General features: G+C 51.3%; 1 protein-coding gene across 3 annotated transcripts in view; it reads right to left on the reverse strand.

Moving 5' to 3' along the window:
- Nucleotides 1-19722, reverse strand: part of SORL1 (sortilin related receptor 1) — a 171382-nt gene that overhangs the window by 10438 nt on the left and 141222 nt on the right. For all 3 annotated transcript variants that reach the window (XM_027036764.2, XM_027036763.2, XM_027036762.2), the window contains exons 34-45: nt 18943-19069; nt 18607-18776; nt 16117-16229; nt 15786-15890; nt 14942-15014; nt 12573-12655; nt 10520-10616; nt 7524-7708; nt 4248-4367; nt 3205-3369; nt 1463-1637; nt 358-464 (exon numbers count right to left, since the gene is read on the reverse strand). In XM_027036764.2, coding sequence (XP_026892565.1) covers nt 358-464; nt 1463-1637; nt 3205-3369; nt 4248-4367; nt 7524-7708; nt 10520-10616; nt 12573-12655; nt 14942-15014; nt 15786-15890; nt 16117-16229; nt 18607-18776; nt 18943-19069 — 1520 coding nt within the window. The remainder of the gene's footprint in view (nt 1-357; nt 465-1462; nt 1638-3204; nt 3370-4247; nt 4368-7523; nt 7709-10519; nt 10617-12572; nt 12656-14941; nt 15015-15785; nt 15891-16116; nt 16230-18606; nt 18777-18942; nt 19070-19722) is intronic.

Genomic DNA, 19722 nt, shown 5'->3' on the forward strand with positions numbered 1-19722 from the left:
AACCGCGATGCCACGGCACGGATGTAGCTCAGTCCCCGGCACTGAAGCCACGGCCCTGCTCTGGGACTGTCAGAAGGCACAGGGAGGGCTTGGCCCATTCCCCTGTCTTGCGGGGGGAAAACAAGTTCAGGAATGAAAGGTGCTTAGTGCAGGGAGGGCTCTCTTGAACGGGCAGGATAAACCTCTGAGTAATTAGCGAGCCCACAGAAAATGGCCCTTTTGTTCTCAAGTTCGCTCCCGTGCCCTTTTCCTTCTCTCTCCCCCTATTGACGCGCCAGCGGGCTGGTAACGAGCCCGTCTCTAAAGCTGCATTTCAATTAGACCCCCAAAGTCATTGTGGAGGAGGGAGGAACTCACCCTGCTTTCATTGAAATGCTTTTCCTTCAAAGCTAGACTCTTCCAAAACAGAAGGACGTGGTCGTTTTCTGTTATGATTTTTAAGGCATCAGGTGCGGACAATGAAACTGAAAATTAAAGATTCAGCAGGATGCGGTTAGTGGCTATGTATTGGAATCGCTGTTCTCTCTGGTCAGAGGGAGATTAAATAACGCCAACTTGAAAGGCTAGCTCAAGGAAGAAACGGAACCCATGTGTTGCTTAGTACAGAGCCTCACACAAGGCAGACGCTCCCTAAGTGGCATCTCTCTTGTTGCCGTTATAATACCTTTGGCCAAACCTGGATAGCACCTACTCTAGTGGCCCTCAGAGCCACAGATGGCCAAAAACAAATTGGGTCGGGGAGAAAGGGAGGGGGTGGGATGGACCACGGTTCCAGAGCCTTCCTGGACTTCTGCTCTGGTTGCAGTCTGCTTTCCTGTCTCCCTGGTCCCGCCCCAAGGCCTGAGGAGCCTGACTGCTCAGTGAGGGGCCAGGGACTGTACCCGACAAGAGAGCCCTGGAGTGACACTGGAGTCAGGCCCTGACCCGCTGCTCACACCGCCAGCCTAGTGGGGCCTCTGTCGCGGACGTTCTGACACTGTCTGCTGCTAGCCAGGTACCTGAGCTCGTGACCTGCTTTCTGAACTACAGTCTGACGGCTGAGCCAGCTCTGGACTGGCAGCAAGCCCCCTTTAATACGCTGCCCAATTCTTAGTCTCCCTCCTTGGCCGCAAGAAACCACTGTGATTTCAGCCTAGGTTCCCATCCTCGGCTTTCGTGGCAACTGCTGTTTCACTTCCTACCTCTTTGGGGCATTCCTGCCCTTGGCCCCTAAAAATGTCGAAACCAGCTAGGCAGAAGGAGAGCGAAAGCGATGCAGGATACGGAGAATGACAGCCGCCCCCCCCCCCCCCCCCAGGCCACCACCCTGTAGCCCAGGCCCTGGAACCCTGCCCTGCCCGCCAGGTGTGGATACCGACACTTCCCGTGCAGATCCTGAGAGATGTTGTGCGTCTACGGGCTTCCTAGCAGCCCTGTGGGTACCTTGCTGTGCGAGAGGGCTCCTCATCTCTCTCCTGTTTACCTGTGGTGATTTTTATACTGGAATCTTTGCTCATGTTCCCCAGTTGGACAATGACGTGGTATTTTCCTCCAGGTTGCAACTTGTTAAGGGTGTATTCCACAGTACTGTTGCGGGATCTTATTTTGTAGCTTCTATCACTCTTCCTTATCAGATCTTTAACCGCAATTGCATACAACTAGAACAGGAAAAAGAGACCTTAAGGGTAATCAGAAACTTGGCATTTTTTAACTCTTTGCAATTCGATGGTGGATGACAGCACATAAGCGCATCAGTGGCTGCGACCCAGAGCAACGATGTTTTGAGCCCCACAGTCTGACTCTGCTCTTTGGAAAGCCTTTGGGGGTGGCCAGGTCCAAATCTGGAACAGGTATTTGTTCCCAGAACTGTGCACAGAATTATCAATTCAACCCAAAAAACAAGCCTAGGGAAAGTTACATTTATTGTGGCATCAGCAAATAGGTTGGAACAGGCAAGAAAAGTCCAAATTGAGTGTTCAGAGCATCTCCTCAGCTGTGATGGTTTCGGGATGCTGTCAGAGGAGATAAAAGGACAAAACGCTCTGCTTATTCTCTCCCCCCGATTGCTTCTTACATATATGGAGGCAAGAGGAAAAGACAGGGCCATGTGGTAAGTGCAGGAGAGTCCATCACCAGGAAGAAGCTGAGAGTCAAGGAAAGCCTTAGCAACGGAGCATCTAAAACCATCCACCCCAGGGGCGCTCAGTGGGTTAAGTGTCTGACTTCGACTCAGGTCAAGATCTCACGGTTTGTGAGTTTGAGCCCCACATCTGTGCTGACAGCTCGGAGCCTGGAGCGTGCTTCGGATTCTGTGTCTCCCTCTCTGTCCCTCCCCCACTTATGCGCCCCCTCTCTCTCTCTCTCTCTCTCAAAAGTAAATAAGGGGTGTCTGAGTGGCTCAGTCGGTTGAGCGTCCATACGACTTTGGCTCAGATCATGATCTCATGGTCCGTGAGTTCGAGCCCCACATCGGCTCTGTGCTGACAAGTCACAGCTGGAGGCTGCTTTGGATTCTGTGTCTCCCCCTCTCTCTGCCCCTCCCCACTTGCGCTCTGTCTTTCTCTCTCTCTCGACAATAAACAAACATTAAAAAAAAATTTTTTTAATAAATAAAACATTTTTTAAAAATTAAAAAAATAAATAAATAAACCACCCACCCCTGGGATGACGGAGAGGGCAGCCTGGAGCAAAGGAAAACAGAAGCTGTTTTTCAGAATTAATGCCTCTTCTTTTAGACCAGGGGCCAGCAAACTTTTTTGTAAAGGTTCAGATACAAAATACCTTCAGGCTTTGAAGGCCAAATGGGTCTCTACCAGAACTATTCAACTCTGCCACGTGTCACATGAAAGCAGCCACAGGGAAGATATACACGAACGGTAAGAGTTTGGTTCTAATAAACTATTTACAAAAGCAGGCAACGACCTGGATTCGGCCTGCAGGGATTTGTCTGTCAACCCTGCTTCAGAGGATCAGGGGAGGGAAGGGGAGAAGTCAGAGAAGAAAGAGGGACCAACCAATATGGCAGCTGGAAATCACGGAGAAGCAACGATTAAGAAGAGGCACCTACAAGGACCCCATCTTTGGCCGGACAGAAACGGGGGGAGAGACCTCCTGCTGAGCTCCCGCCACCAGGGCTGGCTTTCCTGGTCCCATCACAGGACCCCCTCTCCGCTCCCAAACCATGCCAAGAGCACACATGGCCGGCCGAATGCCCGGCCCGCTCACCAGGTCCTGGTCAGGAGAATCATACGGGGATTCCCACTTGATGACAGCCGAGGTTTTGCCGGTGCGAACCACATGCAGGTGACGAGGTGGGAGCCTGTTGTCTGGGATCATCCTTACCACAACGTAGTCGGAGGACGGCCCTAGGTAGGGCACCACCACCCGGACCTGAAACAAACATCCTTGGACGCACGCAGTCTGTGCTAAGACTTTTTTTCTCCCTCCCCCCACAAAACAGTGACACACGTACCCAATTATGATTCAATCATTGCAAAAGAAGACACAGAATGTAAGAGAACTCCCCACCCATCCCAGATCTCTAATCCATTTTCCCAGAAGTATCGCTGGAAATGGTCTTAGGTGCTTCCTTCCCGGTGTCCCGTGCACACGTCCCCTGCACACGTGTGCAGATCTACACACGCGTGCCTCCTACACATGCGTGTCTACGTGCGTGTGCGTCTAGGTAGCCTCTTCTTCTTAATTTTTTTATACAAATGAGAAAATGTTACACGGCTCGTTAGGCTCTTCGCTTCTTGCCATTAATAACAGAGCCCAGAGATGTCTCCCCCTCGGTACGGGGCTCTCTGTCTTTTGAAGGGTTGCCCTGTAGTTCATTGCAAGGATCAGCCATGCTCTTCTTAACCAGCCTTGGCAGCCACGTGTTTCAAACCTTCTGCTGTCACCAGCAAGAGCGCACCAGACACCTTTCTCCAGAGATCTTGGCACACATGACACAAGTATGTGGGCTTAAGTTCCTAGAAGTGGAGTCGGACAAAGTGGTGTGTGTTTCTGTTCCTGCTGCGACCCATCTGCCGAGTTCGCAATCCCCCACCGGCGAGCTGTGGTGGGTTAAGGGGTCATTTCATTCTGTTTTTCAAGCAGGAACTTGATGCTGCCACAGAAGAGGAACTACCCTCTCCTCACACACTCAGATCCTGGAGTCCCGCATCCAGCTCCCCCGGTCTCGGTCTGAGCGAGGCGCCCAGGATCTAAGCCATCCTTAAAGAACAGAAAGTCCTCTGGACCCCCTGGTACGGGAACCTTACCAGAAACAAATACTGCTCATCCCTCCTGACAATGACTGTTTTGTTGTGGAGTGAAGTAGTCAAGCTCTTCGGACTGCGATACAGGTCAAGGAAGGATGTAGCGTAGAAAATGCCATAAACCTGGTCAAGAGGATGGAAGAGGACATCAGCTCGGTGGCCAGTGACTTCATTCTCTTGAAATCCCTAGTTTATGCCCTGCTGCAGGGGAGCTTAGAAGAGAAAAGTCTTCACGTAGCATGTATTTCATCGGCATTTACAGAGAAGGCGCACTGGGGCTGGCAGTGAACCCACGGCCACCAAGATGAACACGGCGGGTGCTCTCTGTCCTCCAAGAGCTCATTTTTTTTTGAGGAAGGAGGAGCAGAGAAGAAAAACAGACACGATTATAAATGACAAGCTGCCAGTACAGAACAGGGGATGCTACGGGGAGCGACTGCGCGAGGAGCCGCGGAGAAGGGGGCGGTGGGTCCCAGAGAGCAGGGGGCATGCTACCTGAAAAGCAGGGATGGAAGAGGGGAGCTGAGCGGAAGTGCTGATTGGGGAGGAAGCGAGTGCATTTGTAGGGGGAGGTGAGGAGGGAAGGCAGCAGGGCGGACATGGGGCGCTGCCCAGAACACACCCATTCTTCATCTCCCCCTTAGGAGAATCCTGGTTCTTAGTGAGAATTGCCACCTGGAAGAAAATCTGCACTTCCCACCTCCCCGGAAGCTGGGAGGCAAGGTGACAAAGTTCTGGCCAATGAACTTTAAGCAGAGATGTCACGTGGGGCCTGAGTGAAGGGCTCATTAACATAGGGGGAGGAGCCCTTCTTTCAGCTCTCCTCCCACCTGGAACCCAGATGATGGTGCCTGGAACACAGATGATGGTGTGGCTCCAGCCCTCCAGGACCTTGAGGTGACCTTGAAGATGGATGCCACGGGCAGCCTGGGTCCCGGATCAAACCGTGCTGCTGCTGTACAAACCCAGGCCTGCCGAAGGACTCCACCTTCCCTGTAAAAGCCACTGTCACTTTCAGCCCTGTGATATGCAGCCACTCTGAACCCCGGCTGAGGTGGGTGGAAAACTGGGAGTTTAAAGCAGGGACGGGGGATTTGATGGGCTTGGGGTAGGGGATGGCCTCTGTGGGGGTTATAACGGGGAAGGGGCAGTAAAGTGCCGAGGAGGTTTTCTTTGTCAGGCAGCATGAAAGCACGCATGGGCAGGTAAGACGGGGGCTTGAAGAGAGCTGTACAAGTCTGGAGAGGAGGTGGGGCCGGAGGGCACGGCCCAGGGACGTGCGCAGGGACTTCTGAGCCCCAGAGAGCTGTGCATTTTCTCGAAGCTGCTCAGCAGCCAGGGCCAGAGAGGGGAAAGCATACAGGGAAGGGGAAGGGAAGCCCCAAGGGGGTGATACGCTGGCAGGAGGTGAGGAAAGAAAGAATTGGGGGACTCCAGGGAGTCAGAAGCAAAGCAAATGGAACAGAACAGGAAAAGGAAGGTGCTCAAAGCACAAGACGGGAATGGGGGTGGGGACCTCCAGCCTCAGAAGCAGGCCTGGTTTCCACAGGACAGGCCCGTGGCTGCTGGGGGTGGGGCGGCGTGGGGCGGCTCCGGCCAGGGGCCAAGAGAGGGCTCCAAGAGCCAAGGTGGCCAGGGTGAAAGAAGGGCCCCAGAGATGGACAGCAGCTGTGCAGTTCCCACGGTGGAGAGGGCAACCGTGGGTGACGAACTCGCGTCCTCAGTGGACTGAAGTCGGGAAGAAGCGGAGAGCTCGCGACAGGTGGTTTCACTGGCCTTCTCGCCCTCGGAAAGCTACGCGGAGCAAGGACGAGGCAGGGCAAGGCTACTTCTCAGAGTCCACGTGTAATCAGAGACCCTGAGGTCAAGTAACGACTCCAGGTGCCATACACTAGGCCCCACACTGCGAACACGCTTGGGTGCGGCAAGGTGGCCGTTGCCTCGGCTGGGTACGCAAGCGAGAAAGGCCCTTTGTGCAGAGAGGCTACTTCGAGGGAAAGGGGGGTCCCGGGCGTGGCTCTGGGCGTCTCATCTCTGCCCCCGCCTCCGAATCGGGCTCTGGAGCCACAAAAGAGCAGAAGCTGTCACACGAGCCAGACCTGAGCTTGCTTTAGAGCTTCAGTTCTGGCGAGCCTCCTCACCCCTCTGGGCCTCAGTTTCCTCACTGGTAAACTGAGAACACGGACCCTAGGGAGCTGATGAAAGGATCGAGTGGGAGAAGGAAAAAGGGTTCTCGGGGTGTCTTACTTCCCCTTTCTTCAAGGCCGACCTTACAATTACGTGCAAACCTTGGTTCATTCCGCATCGCCCAGTCCCGCTCCAGATGCACCCTGGAGACGCCCTCAGAAGACAAGACTCAGGCTTCCATGCTCACCAGTCACGGTGAGGACTAAGTCTCGCCTACAGATTTAGTTCTATGGGCTTCTCCCTTTAGCAAACTCAGAAACCCTTCAAGGAGCTTACAGACTAGTTAGGGAGATAAATAATGCATGGAAAATGTCAACGAGGATAAAGCGGTATCTAATGAGACAGGTCTCTGAATGGCACCAACTATACACTTCTCCAGAGTTCTTACGGGAAAAGCATCAAGTAGAAGACAGTGGGATTGGACTGCAGACCAGAAGGACAGAAGGACTCCAGGAGGAGAAAGAGCATAAGCCAACAAGGTACAGACGCAGGAGGGGGTGAAAATGTGCCAAGAACCTTGGGAAGACCCACCTAAAAGCAAAGGGGAGGTATGGGGAATGAAAGCCACATTCAAAAGGAAGCACAAGTCTGATCATAGTGAGTCAAAATGCATACATAATGACAAAAAAAATGACCTATGTAACGTGCAGCAGGGACATTGGGATGAAGGGGGAGGGGGGAGGCACATGTGGGAGGAGCAGCCCCGGGGGCCGGGGCGCGGGGGCGGGGGGTCACATAGGTGGGGAGGAGTTGGAGGGTCTTGTTAGTGCTGCTAACATGTCACCACGCCCATGAGCCAAGGTGGGTCCCCCATGACAGGAACATGACCCCCTCTTGAAACTCACAGTCTATTCAACAGCAAAGAGCATGCGCATTTTCTCTCGGATGACAGGCCAAGGTGTGGAAAGGGATGCTGGGGCTGGGATGGCAGGTGCCTCTAGAAGGTAATCCAGAACTGACCAAGAGAGCGGTCTGTGTTTGGGTGAGAAACGAGGAAGTGGTAACAGAGGAGAAAGCCCTCAGGCTGCTGCCTAGCCTCCCATCAGGGCAGGGTCCATAGTGACTCTGCAAAGGTCACCCTGGCTGACTTACCACATTCCTGGGGCCAGTCCAGGTGCATTCCACTGCAGTCTGATTGATGGCCTTGGCTTTGAGGCTAGGAGCAGGTGGGCGGACTCCTTTGGTCATGACATGCTCGAACGCCAGAGGGCTATCCCCTAAATCAGTCTTGGCCCAGGCAGAAATCTCATAAGATGTATGAGCCGTCAGATTGGTAACTGAAAACAGGGACAAGAAGACGTCAGGAGGGAGCTGGAGGCATCAGTCAAGAATCTGTGTCTTGACAAACCAAGAAAGAGACGCTTGACTACAGAGAACATACCGACATCACCAGAGGGGAGGTAGGGGGGTGCTGGGTGAAACAGGTGACAGGCATTAAGAGCACACTTATTGTCGTAAGCACTGCGTAACGCACAGAAGTGCTGAATCACCATATTGTACGCCTGAAACTAATGTAACACTGGATGTTAATGACACTGGAATTAAAATTAAAAATTTCCTTAAAAAAAAACAAGAATTTGTTACTTGGTATACAACAACCTATTTTTTAAGCGTTTTTAAAAAAATCTCTACCCAGTGTGGGGCTCAAACTCATGACCCTGAGATCAAGAGTCATATGCTGTTCCGACTGAGCCAGCCAGGTGCCCCGATGCCCTATTTTTTTAAGGCAATCTCTCGGTTTAAGTGAGCCCCACATGCTGTAGGATTTTCCTCATTTTGCAAGTTCATCCCAGCGTTAGTTACTGATGACTCCTACAAATAACACACTTGCATGGGTGCTAGGTAGTTTGTTTAAAGCTGACCATCTGAGGGGCGCCTGGGTGGCTCAGTCGGTTGAGCGTCTGACTTCAGCCCAGGTCATGATCTCGTGGTTGGTGGGTTCGGGCCCCACATCGGGCCCTGTGCTGACAGCGTGGAGCCTGGAGCCTGCTTCAGATTCTGTCTCCCTCTCTCTCCGCCCCTCCCCTGCTCATGCAGTATCTCTCAAAAATAAACATTTAAAGAAATTTTTTTAAAAAGCTGTTTCTAAGAATATTTAATGAGACTAGAAAATTCTTACAACTTTACGTTAAGTGGAAAGGGCAGGATATAAAACTACAGCTGCCCCTTGAACAACACAGGTTTGATCCTGCATGAGCCCACCTGTACATGGGTTTTTTATTTATTTATTTTTTAATATTTTTATTTATTTTTGAGAGAGACAGAGACAGAGACAGAGACAGAGCACGAGTGGGGGGAGGGACCAAGAGAGAGGGAGACAGAATCCGAAGCAGGCTCCAGGCTCTGAGCTGTCAGCACAGAGCCCGACGCGGGGCTCGAACTCACGAACCGTGAGATCATGACCCGAGCCGAAGTCGGACGCTTAACCGACTGAGTCACCCAGGTGCCCCTGTACATGGGTTTTTCATAATCTGGTACTGTAAATGTATGTTGGCTCTTCCCTATGATTTTCTTAAGAACACTTTTTTTCGGGGCGCCTGGGTGGCTCAGTCGGCTAAGCGTCCGACTTCAGCTCGGGTCACGATCTCGCGGTCCGTGAGTTCGAGCCCCGCGTCGGGCTCTGGGCTGATGGCTCAGAGCCTGAAGCCTGCTTCCGATTCTGTGTCTCCCTCTCTCTCTGCCCCTCCCCTGTTCATGCTCTGTCTCTCTCTGTCCCAAAAATTGGGGCGCCTGGGTGGCGCAGTCGGTTAAGCGTCCGACTTCAGCCAGGTCACGATCTCGCGGTCCGTGAGTTCGAGCCCCGCGTCGGGCTCTGGGCTGATGGCTCAGAGCCTGGAGCCTGTTTCCGATTCTGTGTCTCCCTCTCTCTCTGCCCCTCCCCCGTTCATGCTCTCTCTCTGTCCCAAAAATAAATAAACGTTGAAAAAAAATAAATAAAAACATTAAAAAATAAACAAATAAAAAAAATAAAAAAAAAATTTAAAAAAAAAGAACACTTTTTTTCTAGCTTACTTTATTGTGGGAACACAGTATATAACAGATACGACATACAAAATGTGTGTTAATTCACTGTTCATGTTACTGGCAAGACTCCTGGTCGACAGCACGCTGTTAGTAGTTAACTCTTAGGGGAGTCAAAAGTTATATGCAGATTTTCAACGGGGTCAGTGCCCTCTAACCCCCGACTGTTCAGGGTCAATTGTATTCAAATGAAGTCCATTTCCTTGTTTGTAAGACAGAAAAGAACAACTACACTTACAGCAGCTACTATTCCCAGGATTCAAAAATAAAATGCTTAAAAAAAAAAAAAAAAGCATTCGGCAGGGTGCCTCGCATCTAGCTAGCCCTAATATATTTCAGGCAAGACGGTTACTGCTTCTGATTCTGCCAATTTCTATCGGTGCGACACTGAGACAATGAGATCATAGCCTCAGAAATCAGAAAGTTGCAGGTTCTAAAGCTGCCACCTTCCGAGGGAACTACTTTATCTCTGAACCTTGGGTTCTCACCCATGAAATGAGCATACCCCATAGATTTATTGCTGGGTTGTATAAAATGCCTAGGTTACAGAGAACGCCTAGGTAAATGCCTGCGCACAGTAGGTGCACACATATAAGAGGGACTGGGGTACCTCCTTCCCTCCTCCCTTAGCTCAGGTCACTTGTCCATCCATTCAACAAACATGCCCTGAACACCAACGATGCACCACGCCCTGTGGACCTCGCATTAGCAAAGCAGGAGCGAACCACGCCAGAGAAGAGGTGCAGGTAACTCACTCCCAGAACTTTCTTTTGGAGCTAAAAAATCATCGGTAGAGGGTTAATCTAGCTTCTTTCCAGTTTTTCCTCTTTGAAGCCTCCAACTTCCATTAAGAGCCAACAGAAGAGCCACCAAGCTAGAGAAGGAGGCTGACGAGCCAAGTGGACCCCCCCCCCCAAAGCAAGGGTCATTTACAGTCTCTTCCCTCTGCCCACCCAGAACAGCAGGCAGGGGAGAGCCTCCCTTTCCAGGCGGCCCCCACACAAACTCTGCCACCAGGAAGTATCCACCTCCTTTCTCCTCCCTGCCAACTAGCTCCAAGGTGTTACCTTTGTGCGACAAGATGTTCCCCCGGAAGTTCAAAGTTATCTTCTCTTGTTTGTGGGTGTCAAATGCCCAGAAGAGGTTCACCACATAGCCATTCACCTGCCGAGAATGAAGAAACAGGTTACAGGAACAGTACACAGTCAAGGGAGCACAGCAAACGCAAAAGGCACCCCTTGACGATGGTTGCTTTCGGCACCTCCTTTCTTACAGCAGACAGGTTGTTTCTTTTGATCTTTAGGCTGGTTCCAAGTGTGCGATCACTGAATATCTAGTTACCTGGCACCTAGTTCTAAAACCAGGGGCGCCTGGGTGTCCCAGTCAGTTAAGCATAAGACTTCGACTCAGGTCACGATCTCATGGTTCGTGAGTTCGAGCCCCATGTCGGGCTCTGTGCTGACGGCTCGGAGCCTGGAGCTTGCATGGGATTCTGTGTCTCCCTCTCTCTCTGCTCCTGCCCTGCTCACACTCTGTGTGTGTGTGTGTGTGTGTGTGTGTGTGTGTGTGTGTGTGTGTGTGTCTCTCTCTCAAAATTAGATAAACATTAAATAAAAGGAGGGGGGTGGGTGCCTGGGTGGCTCGGTCGGTAGAATGTCTGACTTTGGCTCAGGTCATGATCTCACAGTTTGTGACTTCCAGCCCCGCGTTGGGCTCTGTGCTGACAGCTGGGAGCCTGGAGCCTACTTCGGATTCTGTGTCTCCCTCTCTCTCTGCCCCTCCCCCCACTCATGCTCGGTCTCTCTCAAAAATGACTAAACGTTAAAAAAAAAATTTAAAGGGGCGCCTGGGTGGCTCAGTCGGTTAAGCGTCCGACTTCGGCTCAGGTCATGATCTCGTGGTCCGTGGGTTCGAGCCCCGCGTCGGGCTCTGTGCTGACAGTTCAGAGCCTGGAGCCCGCTTCAGATTCTGTGTCTCCCTCTCTCTCTGCCTCTCCCTGGCTCGGGCTCTGTCTCTCTCTCTCTCTCTCTCAAAAATGAATAAACATTTAAAAAAAAAAATCCAAAAAAAAAAAAATTTAAAAACAAACAGTAGACTATGTAGAATATAAAATATGGGCTTGATGAAATCAAAAACACTGATGCAGAATAAAAGGACAAGAGCCAGCTCACAAAGGCAGAAAAAGGAAAAACTTTAAAGATAATTACGTTATGGTAATTAAGGATAAATCTCAGCTCGGGCGATCCTTGCAGTCAAGGCCAAGAGGTCGCTACAAAAGGGGCTCCCTTTGAGCTCTTCTTGTCTAACAGGAGCAAACCTATCCGTGTATCAGGAAAGCCTACCTTTTCGAAGTCCTGAGTTCATAAAGGAATTTGATCTAAAGACCTTAAATATGGGACACCAGCCAAAAAACGCGTGCAAGACCAAAAACTGTCATACAGACAGGGTTTATATAAAGGCCATTTCTTACACCAACGGTCTCTGAAGCCAAGGGCATGTGCCCCCCAAACTGTAGTCCCGTAAACGGCACAAGCGGCTCTGAAGGCTATTTGTCCCCCACCGCTCCACGGACAGGGAGGGAAACGAGGCAAAACACACAAGAACGCTACGGAAGGTGGACCTCAGCTTGGAAAACCACAGGCAGGCAGAGAACCCGGGTGGAGCTGGCTTTGCAGACAGGCCTCGCAGAGCGGACGGGGGCGCCGGAAGGGGAGGGGGCGCGGTGGCTACAAGGGGGCATGTTTCTAAGGCATCCGACTCTCTCTTCCCCTGTGGGAACCTCTGCATTAGTGCTTAGCACCAGGAAATCCAATAAAGCTGAAAATTACAGGGCATACATATTCTGTTAACACCAACTCTTTATTTGCATTGTAGCTGTGAACCATTTAATTATACGGTTTAAAAAAAAAAAAAAGGAAAAAAAGGCACCGGGCTGAGGCAGAACAATTACGTGCAAAGACTCACGTTGCTCTTCGTCGGGGGAAGGAACCGACCTGGCTGTGGTATTTTGGGTTTACTGGATCAAATCACTCGCTTTTCTTCATCTCATTTGGCCCATGCGGCACCAGCTCCATACAAAGGAGAGCCCCACCCGCCGCTGTTTGGAAATTCCAACGTTACCTTGACGTCACTATCCATGGTCAGGGTGAAGCTTAGAGAATTCTCACTGTAGCTGTCAATGCGGATATCTGGTGGTGGGATCACTGAAAACAAAAAGGAATTCAGAAAGAGAAAGCACGTGACGAAAAGTGAGGAAGGCAGGGCCGAACAGTTTTCAACTCGACAGACAAAGCGATCTTTTTAGTTGGGGAAGAAAGGGCATTTCTTGGGCTGCTTTCACTCGTCTCTTTTACCGCTGTCATCCTGCAGCTGAGGTTGGGGCCACAGTTGCCCGGCGAACACGTAACCCTCTCGGCTCAGCCCGCTCTCCTGGCAATCAGGTGGAGCAGAAAAGTTCCACTGTGTAAATGCCCCCAAACAGCCCAGCGGCAGCCTGAAACGTGCGGGGATCACAGAAAGCGCCACCTTTATTGGCAATGAGGAGGTCTCAGCGGCCTCACGCCCTCTTCAAAAGTTGAGAGCAGGCCAGATCGTAAGGCAGAAGTTGTAAATGCACGTGTGGCAAGACGGAAACCACGTGGCCTCTGGAGTCTGGCAAACCCGAGTTCAAGTTCCCGTTTTAGACACTTAACGACTGTGTAACCGGAGGCAACTTACTTCCCTTCATACTAATGTTAACTCAACCAATGTGCCTTTTCTTTCCGTGTCCAGTAAAGTCTCACCTCGGACAGAGGAAGGAACTAGTAAGTCACTGGCATTCTCAAAAAGGCCAGAGCCCAAGCTGAGAACTGGGGGCAGGGAGGGGTGTGTGTGGGAAAAGAAAGTGGCAGAGGGAAAAGACCCCTCTCAGTGCAAGTGATGAGCATGGTCCTTGACGTTCAGAAGGCCTGTCCACAAGATGGCGGATGGTGCTCTGCCAGCCGTAATCCAAAGGGCTTAGTGGGATAACTATTATCAGAAGACAGTATTTAAATGACAACTTGTATACTTGACTGTCCTGTGTGTTACGTCACGAGGACACAGGATCACGGACAGAACGCAACACATACTTTCTGATTCAGCACACCGTGACCTCCTGCACGTGCCTGAACCAAAACCTGTTATGAGCTGAGGCTCACCAACAAAATCACACAAAAGAAGTTTAAGACACTTTCCAAAGCAGGTGTGATTTGCATTGAGAGAATTCAAGGCACATGTTTTATTGCTGACCTTCCAGGGTCCCTTCTTTTCCATACGTACGGCCAGCATGCTTTGATGGGTTTTGTAGAGGGAAATGACAACACAGCAAAAACCCTAGGGGAGTGTGAACTCAGTCCGTTTTTTTCTAATTACCCAAGAGCACCCTGCTACAGAATGGCTGGCTTCACTAAGTTTGCCTTCCTCTTGCCCTGATCTCAATGAGCCCCAATTTTAAAGGCAACCAGATAGTGACTCTCCATAAACCACAGCCTGTTTCTCACTGGCACAGGCTCAGGTTAAAGCTCCCCAGTCGTGTCCCATAGGACGCTTCTGTCCAGAAACAAAAGCCGCGAGTGCCAAAGCTAAGATCAGGAAACCGCCGAGGAACATGAGGCTGTAATCCGCCTCCCCCAAGTACGCCAGAAGCCTTCATTTTAATCGCTTTAATTCATTCCTTCCTCAATTATTTCATTGGCTCGCCCTCAACACCAGGGACACGAGGGCGGAGGAAACCAAGCCGGGCCCCCCTGCCCTCGCGAGGACACGTGCATGCGGGACAGGGCAGCGGGAGCACGCGTCTCGGCCCAGGGGGAGCAGAGCAGCCCAGCGGTTAAAGGCACAGGCTTTGGAGCCAGGAGGATCAGGGTCTGCTCCCAGCTCTCTGCGATTTACTGACCGCATGGGAGGGGACTTTGCTTCTTTCTACTTCCTTATCTGTTCTTACATCCGTGACGTGGGCTGATATATGCCGAGCAGCAGGTGCTCCCGAGTACCCGGCTCTTGGCGGGCAGTCAGCTATCACCAGGGTCAACTCTGGCGCTAGGAACTACCACCTACACACGGTTTGTCAGCGCCGCTGGGGAAGACACAAGGGTCAGCCTGGGGATCTTACAAACACCATAAATGGACACGGACAAAATCCTCTGTACCCTTGGCGAGAAGGAAGGAGTCCTTTGATTTTGGATATTGTGCATGAGTATAAGAGCTGGGCGCGACGGCCTCCGGAAATCCCTCTTGTACGTCTGCATCCTTAGAGATGCTCGGCTCAGGGGTAGGAGGACATTCAACAGGCACCTGAAGAAACTTTGTAGCTAAGGGAGTATGGAAACACCTGGAAATGTGTGCATGTTGGGCAGAAGGAGGATGCGTGAAGATTTCTCCTCTACGCTTCTCCGTTTCCCAGTCATACTGTAAGTTATTTCCGAAGGGTTTCTCTCTCCTCTAAATCTGCGAACGCTGGAATCATTTACCTTTGCCTTTGACGGTGGTAATGGATTTAGAATCGCTCCAGTTTCCTACTCCACGGCTAGTCACCGCAGCCACCTTTTCAAATCAGAGCGTGAATTAGTAGAAGATAAAGGCAGTACACCATACAACGAGGGTCCCCAGTGGGCTACGGGGCTGAGACCCTGGCAATGAGGGTGGCAAACGTTCTACACAGAGGGATCCGGGACACTCAGAGGCCCCAGCATCTGAAACAAGGGGCTAATAAGAGGAAGCTGGGCAAAGGGGGTTGTGACAGTGCAGACATGACGGTATTCGTGTGGACTGATGGACGTCAAGGGCAGGGGTGGGGGGGTGCGTGTGCGCGTGGAGGCGTGGGGCCATTCAGACACACAAATGAAAAAGGGTAATGGGGAAACGATCAGGGTCATGGAGTCGGTGTGCGCCCTTAAGGGACCCAACAAACATGTTCTGCACAAAATCTCTCTCTTTTCTAAAGGTATTAATAACATATTGCTTAAGATCCCTACGATATTGGCTTGTAAATGCCAGTGACCATAGCTCTGTACCACCCTGCAGCCAAAGATCAGCAGAAAGGTGGCAAGCGTAGACGTATGGGAGCTGAAACGCGAGCAGAAAATCGGGGCGAAAAGCAGGTAAAGCTGCATTTACCATAAATTCTTGGTTATCTGAGGGAAGTCTGATTTCAAGTTCTCTGTGGCACTGATTTAAGAGACTGAAAAAAAATGATGCCTCCCCCCGCCCCCCCCCCGGAGCAAGGGGCTGGGTTTTTAGCAGACTATTCGTAAGTCGTTCATAAAGGCATGCTCTAAGGCCGCCCGGATGGCCGAAACGGGTGCTAACACTCACTCGGACGGTGTACGGAGTGTTAACCAGTAAATTCTTTATTTCCGTGACGTTACTGGCAGCCCTCTGGGACGCCCACATCCTGGAAGCATTCCTGCTGTATTCCACCTGAAGCGAGAAGAAACAATTATCAGCAGGGTACCCAATGGTCTGGGACATCCTGATACCTGACGAGGAGGCAGGAGGAGAGAGGGAGGTGATATGTAAAATCCTCTAACAGGTGGACCGCTATTTACCAGGCTACCCCAAATCAAGTGCTCGTCACACAGAACACCCCGCTCTGCTGGCAGACCCAGAATCTCCTGTTCCCACAGTCGCACGTGAAGATGCTTACAATGTACTCTCGAATGAGGCCATGCGTGTGGGCGGGAGGAATCCAGTGGGCCACAATCACGCCTTCCTCTTCCCTGTGGAGCGACAGCTGGAGACTGCGAGGGGCGTCTGGCACTAGAAGAGAGTCAACGCAGGGTTAAAGCCCATCTGCGTGTTGGGTGAATGGGAGGAACTTCCCTGAGACTGACCACAAAGACCAGAAAGAATCTGGAGCCAGCATTGGCAAGAAGCCACCAGGAAAGGCCGTGAGCTTGGCCTTGGCATCGACAAACCTTTCCTCTCTTCTGGAATGTGAGGTGTGCTGTCCACACGTGAGATCACGGCTTCGTTGGTTGTGATGTAGGCGTGAGGCTCACAAGGGCTGCAGGATAGAATCACCTGCAGGCACTGGGCGTTCAGTGCTGAGATCCTAACCGCCAAGCACAGCACCTGCTGCCTCGACTTCTCGTACAACCCTCGTACCACGGGCATGACCACAGAGGAGTAAGACTTTCTAACGGCGCAGAACTTCTGCACCCGAAAGAATGGGATCACCTTCAAAGGAGGCTCTTTAACTACTTTCCTTTAATTACACGGGCACGGCCGAGACATTTCTGGATCTTTTCTCTTGTGACTGCCTTCAAGAGCTGGGTGAGACGCCACCATACATGAAAACCAGCTACGATACCTTCTGGGCAAACTTCATTCTGACTGCAGCGTACTTATCCACGTGGATAAGCCAACAAATCCAACAAATGTTGAATATTATGGGCCCTCCCATCCCCCCTTACACACCCACACACAGGCGGAAGATACTATCTGCAAACCAGAGGGACAGAGGCCTCAGAAGGAAAATCCCTGCCAGTACCTTGATCTCGGACTCCCAGCCTCTAGAACTGTGAGAAAATAAATTTCTGTCGTGGAAGCCACCCGGTCCACATCACTCTGTTATGGCAGCCCCAGCAAACCGATGCGGTGAGCATTCATCAACAATCGGTGGCTGGCAAGCCCTCCAAGGGCAGGACTGTGTCTCATTCACCCGAAGCTCCCGTATCTAACCTAACACCTGAGCCATACTAGGTGCTCAGCTAATTATCTGTGGAAAGAAAATCAATGAATGGGGTATTTCAAAGATCGCTCCGGGGCGCCAAGAACTTAGCCAAGGTCCTCCTCAGCAGTACCATACTGCTGCCTGAGCCTCCGTTTTGTTTGGCCAAGCAGCCTGCAGACGTCTTCCACTGACACCAGCCCCTCACGCAAGCGTGTGCCCCAGAAAGCAGCCTGCAGAGCCACAAGCAAATCTGAGCTCCTGACACGACTGATCAACGTGTGATCAACGGTCTCCCTTGCCTCCCCGGACCTTCCCCGGGTGTGCTCCACAGAGCTTTACCCCCTGTTTTTGGCTTGAATGGACCAATGCGGCCTCAGCACAGGAACCCCAATGTACTGCACCCGGGAGCCCTAAAAAGGGCATGTGCCCAGGACCCGCCACTCTCTCTGCCTCCACCCTGCCTTCCCCTGCCCATGTGGCCCCTCGGGTGTGCTGTGGCTCTTCCTGGGGAACCTGCGAATGATAAACCTCTCTGTTTCGATTTTCCTTTGTGGTCTTCCGTGGACCGTCTGGCACCCCAGGGGCTCTACTGAACAAACGTTAATTTAACAAAGTCGTAACCCACACACGCACTTCCTTGCTTTCTGTAGGCTCATCTCCTAGCTGCCCCACCCTAGTGCTGGAATCAATGGATTCTTCAAGGAGCCCTCCTTGAAGGTCTTCCTTTTTTGAAGAATGGCACAGAAGCCCAGGTCTTACTGACAGGTGCGTTCACTGCTACTGTGGAGTCCTCTCTCCGTCTGGGCCTTCTCAGCTGACAAAGCGTGCAAATATACGCGTGTATACCAACCCGCCTAGATACGCCTATCTGAATCTATTTCACATGTCAGCATCTGCACGGACATGAAGACCAGCGTGAGTTCACAGTGATGTCTCCCACCGTAATCTAAATGTCAGCACGGGCACTGGCAAACAGACGTTCACAAAACCTTGGGAAAGAGGATCACTGGAATACACGCACAGTCACCCAGTGTCAGCCACCGTGAGAGGGGAAGAAGCAGGGAACCCTCTAGGACACGTGAGTTTCGGCAAATTTCTTTACCACTTAGCCTCAATAGCCTTGGCGTGCCTCATGGTTTCACAATGATCTCACGATCCCGAGTACCGGGAAATACCTGGAGATGGAAGGTAGGGACGGGAACAAGATAAGAAATGCAAAGGAGGCAACGGTGGGCACAATCTGAAATTAACTTCTTAGGGTAGAAAAACATTACGTGACATGATAAGGAGAATACATACATGGTCAACCACTCGGGTGGGACCATAAACTTTCGCCACAAATCTTCTGCATGTGTGAGGCACATTGTAATTATGTTCCCACGTTGCCAAGCGTCCTTGAGAAACTCTGAAAACCCCACCTAAGGGCTTGTGCGCTCCATAAAAATTAACTGTGACACTCACATCCTTCCGGCGTCCTCAGAGTCACAAAGTCGTTGGTGTTGTGCACCTTGCTCAGGCACTGCACTTGGACTTTAACCTGATACGTGGTATCTGGCTTCAAGACTTTCAATATCATGCTTGTTTTATTGCTGTGGGTCTCCACAGTCTTCCATATGCCCTCTCCAACCACCCTGGCCAAAAGAATAAAGATACCGTCACGTCAAAGCAGCATGGGGTTGCTGGGATGCCTGCCTCAGGGAGCGGGGAGTCACGCCGTGCTCACCACAAGGGTTTTACAGAACATCCAGTGGTGGTAAGGACACGGTTTTCTTCTCCCGAGGCAAAGACGGGACCCACCTGTAGTAGACGTTGTAGACACAAGAAGCGGAGGGCATCTTCTTGGGCCGTATCCAGGTCAAAGTTACATTCCCAGAGAAGTCAGCTGTCCACTGGAGATTCTGTACTTTGTATACAGTTAGTTCATCTAGAGAGATGGAGAAAAAGGGATGGAAAGTGGTATCCTTGGATTCCAAAGGACCCAAGAGGTCCTCTGATTTTTAGGCAGACCTATCATGATCCACATTGTCAAGCCACTGTCATCATCTTAAGACATTCCAGAAAAAGAGTTCAAACCTTCCTACACAACCTCTCTCGGGGTCTCCTAAATATCCGGTCATGAAATTTTCATTATATTTCGCCTCCTTGTCTGCACTGGGGTAAGCTGTTTCTCAACAGAAAATACTGCAGGTCCAGGGACAATGTCATAGCACGATCCATTGCCGCTACAGTAGACTGAATGTTTGTGTCCCCCCCCCCCCCAAAATTCATATGCTGAAACTCAATCCCCAACATAATGGTATTAAGAAATGGGGCTTTTGGGAGGTGTTCAGGCCATAAGGATGGAGTCCGCGTGAATGACATTAGTATCCTCATAAAAGCGACCCCAGAGAGCTCCCTCACCCCTTTCCCTGTGAGAGGGCACACAGAAGGCGGCCATCTATGATCCAGGAAATGAGCCCTCACCAGACACGGAATCTGAGGGTGCTCTGATCTTGGGCTTCCCGCCTCCAGAGCTATGAGGAGGAAGTTTCTGTTGCTTATAAGCCATTCGGTCTGTGGTGTTCTGTTACGGCAGCC

Source organism: Acinonyx jubatus, chromosome D1 (genome assembly GCF_027475565.1).
Source record: "Acinonyx jubatus isolate Ajub_Pintada_27869175 chromosome D1, VMU_Ajub_asm_v1.0, whole genome shotgun sequence".
Classification (NCBI taxonomy): Eukaryota; Metazoa; Chordata; class Mammalia; order Carnivora; family Felidae; genus Acinonyx; species Acinonyx jubatus.